Source organism: Rattus rattus, chromosome 5, assembly GCF_011064425.1.
Source record: "Rattus rattus isolate New Zealand chromosome 5, Rrattus_CSIRO_v1, whole genome shotgun sequence".
Classification (NCBI taxonomy): Eukaryota; Metazoa; Chordata; class Mammalia; order Rodentia; family Muridae; genus Rattus; species Rattus rattus.
The window spans coordinates 157878128-157883509 of NC_046158.1; the positions used below are offsets into that span (position 1 = coordinate 157878128).

A 5382-nucleotide genomic window follows, 5' to 3' on the forward strand; every position below is an offset into this window, starting at 1 on the left:
ATGGAGCGTGAACCACACCCAGCTCTTTAAAAACTGCTTTCATTCTACTGGAAGGTGTTTTCTCCCCCACTACTATTTCAAAGTTAATCTTTTTCTTTTCTTGAGAGGGTCTCACTGTGCTGCTCAGGCTGGTCTCAGAATTCCCACTCTCTGTCTTCATCTCCTGCAGGTGGGGATCACTGGTGTGTCTCCACCCAACACTTGTACACATTTCCCGTATGAACTCATGAATCTGTTAATGGCGTGTGGATCCATTTTAAAATCTCAGACATTTCTTGGGGCCCTAGAAAAAGGATCCTAAACCAGTACCACTGTCTGAAGATTGAAATTATAAATCAAGTCATAAATGTACACTTAATTTGATATTAAAATTTAATCATATTATTTTTATAAAATAAGCTTTAAATACTTTATTCTGCACACTATCCCTGGTCTAAATATAAATAAAGGATTTTAAAAAATAATGACGTAATAACCCCAGCGCGAACACTTGTGTTCACCTTAAGTGAACTTGAAAAACAGCCTGTTTTGAAATGTGCAAAGCAGATTAGTTTAGGGGAGGGAAAAGACATTTAAGAAATAAAAAATAGAGAATTAGCAGAAACCAGTATTAAGCATACGTCTTTATGAATAAGACTTAATCACACACGTCATTTTGCAAGTACAAAAGGGCCTTTTCAAATGCACTAATTAAAGTTAAGCGCTATAGACTGGCGCTTTGCTGAGCGGCTGCCCTCTCCCGATTTGCTTTGCATGAACGAAAGCCAAGAAAATTGGTTAAATGGAGGCGGAAGCTGCTGAGGGCCACAGAGCGAAAACCAGGCAACATCTGGGGCTCGCAGGCTAAGGCTCAGACTAGGTACAGAGGCAGGATTCTGCGCTGCGGTCCGATTTTGTGAGCGACCAGTTCCCATGTAGTCCAGCGCCGAGTACTCACCGGTAGCCCGGCTTCCTCCAGAAGTTCCCGAACTGGTGCAGAGGGGCTTGGTTGGCCCTGGAGCTAGACTGGAGACCTTGGCTGACCCTCCAGGGTCAAATAGCCCTGAGCAGGTTGTGCGGGCTCCACCAGTCCCGTTGGGACAAGCAGAATGAAGTGACGCCCACCTCAGCCTACAGGAGGCAGATGCTGGGCGGTCCAGGCTTATTTAGGGATGTTTCCATAGACTTTTGAGGCCGGCTTGCGTTTCCTGAGTCTCGGGGCAGGCAAGCTCAGACTTGGAAAATGTTGCAAACCTCACCTCCTGGGTTCTTCCTGCGTCTGCCTCCACATCCTCTCCAAAGGACCGCGGCGGAATCTTGCTCATCGGTCGAGTCTGGAGTCTTGGAGCTGACAGAGGTCCGAGGTGAGGGGCCACACCTGTCCTGCGGAACACGTCTAGTTGGAGCAAGGCCCTGCAAATTGGCTTAGAAGGAACTGGGGCAGAGGACAATTCCCAATGCTAGGCTGTGGTCAAGCGCAGTGCTCGGTGCCTGCGCCTCAAGCTTTGGACCGAGTCACTTGTCAGAAGCGGGACCAGCCACTATCTGTTCCCTCCCGTGGCCTCTTTTAGCTGAGATAGCTCCGTAGATGTGGCTGGGTTTAGAGTCCAGCGCCAAGTCTCTGGCTCTGCCAGGATGGGTTTCGCATTCTGCACCCAACAGTTCTGAAAGGGAGTCCATGGTCTTCTCAGGGTCCCGCCAGCGAGGACAGGAGACAGTCTAAATAGAAAGGCGGCTGCAAAGGGGCTTGGGGCCGTCAGGGCTTCTCGCCACAGTGTTTGCAAAGCGCCGAGGGAGATCCGGAGAAGGTGGCACACTTGTCTGGGCAGGGCCCGAGTGCGGCGCCGGCCGTGAACGGGTAAACCGCTGCCTGACCGAAGGGCGTCAGAGGCGCGGCGGCCACCGGTGCCGCGAGGCTCTGACCTTGGTTAAGGTAGGCCACCAAGCGCCGCATCTCCTCCAAGGCCTGCGCCTGCATGAGGATGTAGTTCTTGGCTAGCAGAAGCGTGGCGATTTTGGAGAGCTTGCGCACCGACGGGCTGTGCGCGTAGGGGATGACTGCGCGCAGCCCGTCCAGCGCGTCGTTCAGGTCGTGCATGCGTCTCCGCTCGCGCGCGTTGATGCTGAGCCTCAGGGAGCGTTGCTCCCGGGGCCGCCGCCGTGCGTCCACCGCGACCCCGGGCCCTCGCCGCCGCCGCCGCCTCTCGAAGGCTTCGTCCTCGTCGCCGCTCTGCTCGCCGCTGCTCTCGACCGTCGCGGCGGGGACGCGGGAAGCGGGCGCCGCGGGGAGGTCACCACCAGGACCCGATGCACCGAAGCCGCGTGTCGTCTCCGGTCCGCGCGCCGCAGCGTAGGCGTGGCTGGTTGCCGCGTAGCCGTGGCTGAGCGCCAGGTACGAGTCCCCCGACAGCGACTTGAGCTCAGCCATGACCCCGGGAGCCTGATATAACAGTGCGGCTTACTGCCCTGCGGGGACTTCCACCTTTCCCGCTGTCTGTCAGTCCCGGGGCCTCCGCGTGGCCTCTCCGGCCGGCCACCCCTCCTGCGCCTCCTCACCAGCGCGTGGCCGGCCGGGGCCGCTCTACCTCCCACTCGTATTGGCTTCGTTTTTTAAGCAGCTGAGGCGCCCGCTGGGACTTCGCGCTGTCCAATCAGAGGGGACCTGCTGCCCGCATCTTCCCAGTCCCGCTCCACCCTCTACGCGTACCCACAGGCCTGAAGGGGAGCCACGGACCTGAGGGCGCTTTGCCTGCTTCTTGGCGCCTCAACTACCATCTCTTGTTTCCTAGGGGGTCATCTTCCCAAAGCTCCGGTCCCGGGTACTGGCTTCAGTCTTGCCTTGTTCTGGGTCCCCATCCGCAGGATCTAAGCGGATCTGGAGCGGGAGCTCCCAGTCGGGTTCTCCTTCAGGTCTCCGAATCAGAGGCCCGGCCTTGCGGGTTGAATTATACCATCTTCCTGTAGGCGTCCGGTCCTCGGTCCCTCTGCCTATCGCCTCAACACGAAAGTGTGTCCCAGTGTGGCTCCCGCGTTTGGGATGGAACCTTTTTCTTAGGACACACAGAAGTTTCCCTCGACTTCTGAGGTGAAGGATTTCCAGTCTTGTCCTGGGAGGAGAGTATGATGGATTTTCTCAGTTTGGGTTGGGGAGTGAGGGACCAGCAGGGGTCGCAGAGGTCGCTGTAGTAGCATCCAGTTCCCTTCTTGTAAGTGAGGAACTGGGGTTGACCTGCCTAGGCCTCAGTCCCAGCCCAGACCCCTCCCCACACAACAGGTAGCCAAGATCCTGGTGCTTCCTGTGCCCCAACTATTCCTGAATGTCTGATTCCGATGTTGTCATCCTCTCAGGAGCACGGACTGTGCTAGGTAGGCACTGGTTCATCTTTCTTGGTGTGGGAGCTAAAGCCTCGGCCCTATTGGAGGCTCAAACTCTCTGAGGTTAGGAAAGGCAGAGCAGGCTGTGTTTCTGGTACCACAGGAGGCAGGCTCCTGTTGAAGGCTCCCTTTCTACCTAGAGAACACGAGTCCCTGCAGGCTGCAGGCTGGCCCTTCAGGCGGCAGGCTGGCCCTTTGATTTGTCAACTAAAGGTCCAAAAATGAAGGCTGCTGAGGGGCTTAGTGCACTTTCCCCACAAGGTGTGAACTTGCCAGGGCTCTGTGGTTTCAGCAAGAGGTGAATTCTCTTCACTATGGTAAGAGATTGGGTCACCCTGGCTTCCAACACAAGGCAGAATGGTTCACGAGGCCACAAGGCCATGCTGTATGACCTTGGCAGTGTCTGTTAGCTTCTCTGTTCTCTGAGTTTCACTAGGAAAGAAATTATTCCACTGTTGGGCACTCTCTAAGAGTGCATAGATGACTGAAGCATGTTCATGATGTGAGTGGGTGAGAGCCATGTGTTTTCTGGAAGGTTCCAGGGGCTCCCTGCCATTTCTAGTATGCAAGAACACAGATATAAACACATATGTGCTTAAGGAACAACAGGCTTTGCTCTGGGCTAAGAAAAGAAAGAAACCAGACAACAGCTTCTTGACTGCCCAGAACTAGTTCACCATATGACTTGAAAGTATCACCTGGAAGGGCATCCTGGCTCAAAGGATGAGGTGTCTCTGGGTTGATAGCTGTATTCGTGGGAGTTGGTGGAGACCCCACTGGGATCCTGAGACTGTGGATCACTTCAGGCAACCGGAAGGGACAAGACCTACAAGAGGATTAGTAGGGAGGGGGGCATTGAGATGCAGACAAGGAGAGGCACACACCAACATCACAAGCCCCTGAAACTGTTCAGGGGAGTCTGCCTTCTTGAATGGCAGGGAGGCTGGCCTTCAGGGAGACATCCTGGTAGAATATTTCTAAGACTGCCCCAGTGACCACAGCTGCAGAGGTGGGACAGAAGAGGGACAAGGGACACCCTTGCCTGTGTCTGCTCCAGTCCAGTAGAACGTCCAGGGTCTGACCAAAGCAGTGTGGGAGGCTAGGGGGAGTGCATTGTTTGGATGGATCCAGGTCTCAGCCTGTGGATGGAGGATGACCTCTGTGGACATGCTAAATTGAGGCTCTTGGGTGATGTCGACAGGACATTGTGAGAACGTGGAAATGTTAGGAGTGGGGTGTCAGCAGGGTGCACTAAATTCTGGGCCACAGCCATGAATGAGGTGGGTCTTCAAGTTTGGCTTTAACAATGACTGCCATTGACTTGGCGTTGATGCTATGAGCCAGGTCTGTTAGGGAATGGGCGTTGAGCTTTCTAAACTGCTCAGCCAGGAGAGCTCTAGTTAGATGATTAGTGGTCATTGTCTACTTGACAGAATCTACAAACACTCGAGAGGTAGAACTTTGGGCATTTCCATAGGGGACATCTTGGTCCTGACAGTAGAGCTAAGAAAGCAGGTCTGCTGTGCCCTGGGGTGGGATCCTGGGCTGTGTAAAGTGAAGAGAATGGGGCTGGAGAGATGTTGGCTCAGCGGTTAAGAGCACTGACTGGTCTTCCAGAGGTTCTGAGTTCAATTCCCAGCAACCACATGGTGGCTCACAACCATCTGTAATAGGATCTGACGCCCTCTTCTGGTGTGTCTGAAGACAGAGACAGTGTACTTTCACATACATAAAATAAATAAATCTTTAGAAACATGAAGAGAGAGATTTGAGCAAAAGTTGCTTTCCTATTCTGGCTGTGAATATGATGTCATCTGCTTCAAGTTCCCACCACCTCAATTTTCTCACACGATACTGTGCATCTAACTATGAACTAAAACCCTTTTTTCTGTAAGTTGCTTTTTGCCAGCCTGTTTATCACACCTAAGAAAAAGAAATTGAGATGTCCGGTTAATCAAGAACATTCAGTTGCACTCATCACAGCTCTGAAGGGCTAGGTTGGAGAAACTTGGGGGTTGGGGGGATAGG

General features: G+C 53.5%; 1 protein-coding gene across 1 annotated transcript; it reads right to left on the reverse strand.

Moving 5' to 3' along the window:
- Positions 1-363: 363 nt before the first annotated feature.
- Bhlhe23 (basic helix-loop-helix family member e23) lies at positions 364-2558 on the reverse strand. Its single transcript, XM_032902508.1, has one exon. The coding sequence runs from the start codon at positions 2405-2407 to the stop codon at positions 1736-1738; it is 672 nt and encodes a 223-aa protein (XP_032758399.1). The 5' UTR covers positions 2408-2558; the 3' UTR covers positions 364-1735.
- Positions 2559-5382: the final 2824 nt, after the last annotated feature.

Excerpts from the sequence above, each read along its gene's own strand:
- Bhlhe23 (XM_032902508.1), bottom strand. The coding sequence starts at position 2,407 with ATGGCTGAGCTCAAGTCGCTGTCGGGGGACTCGTACCTGGCGCTCAGC.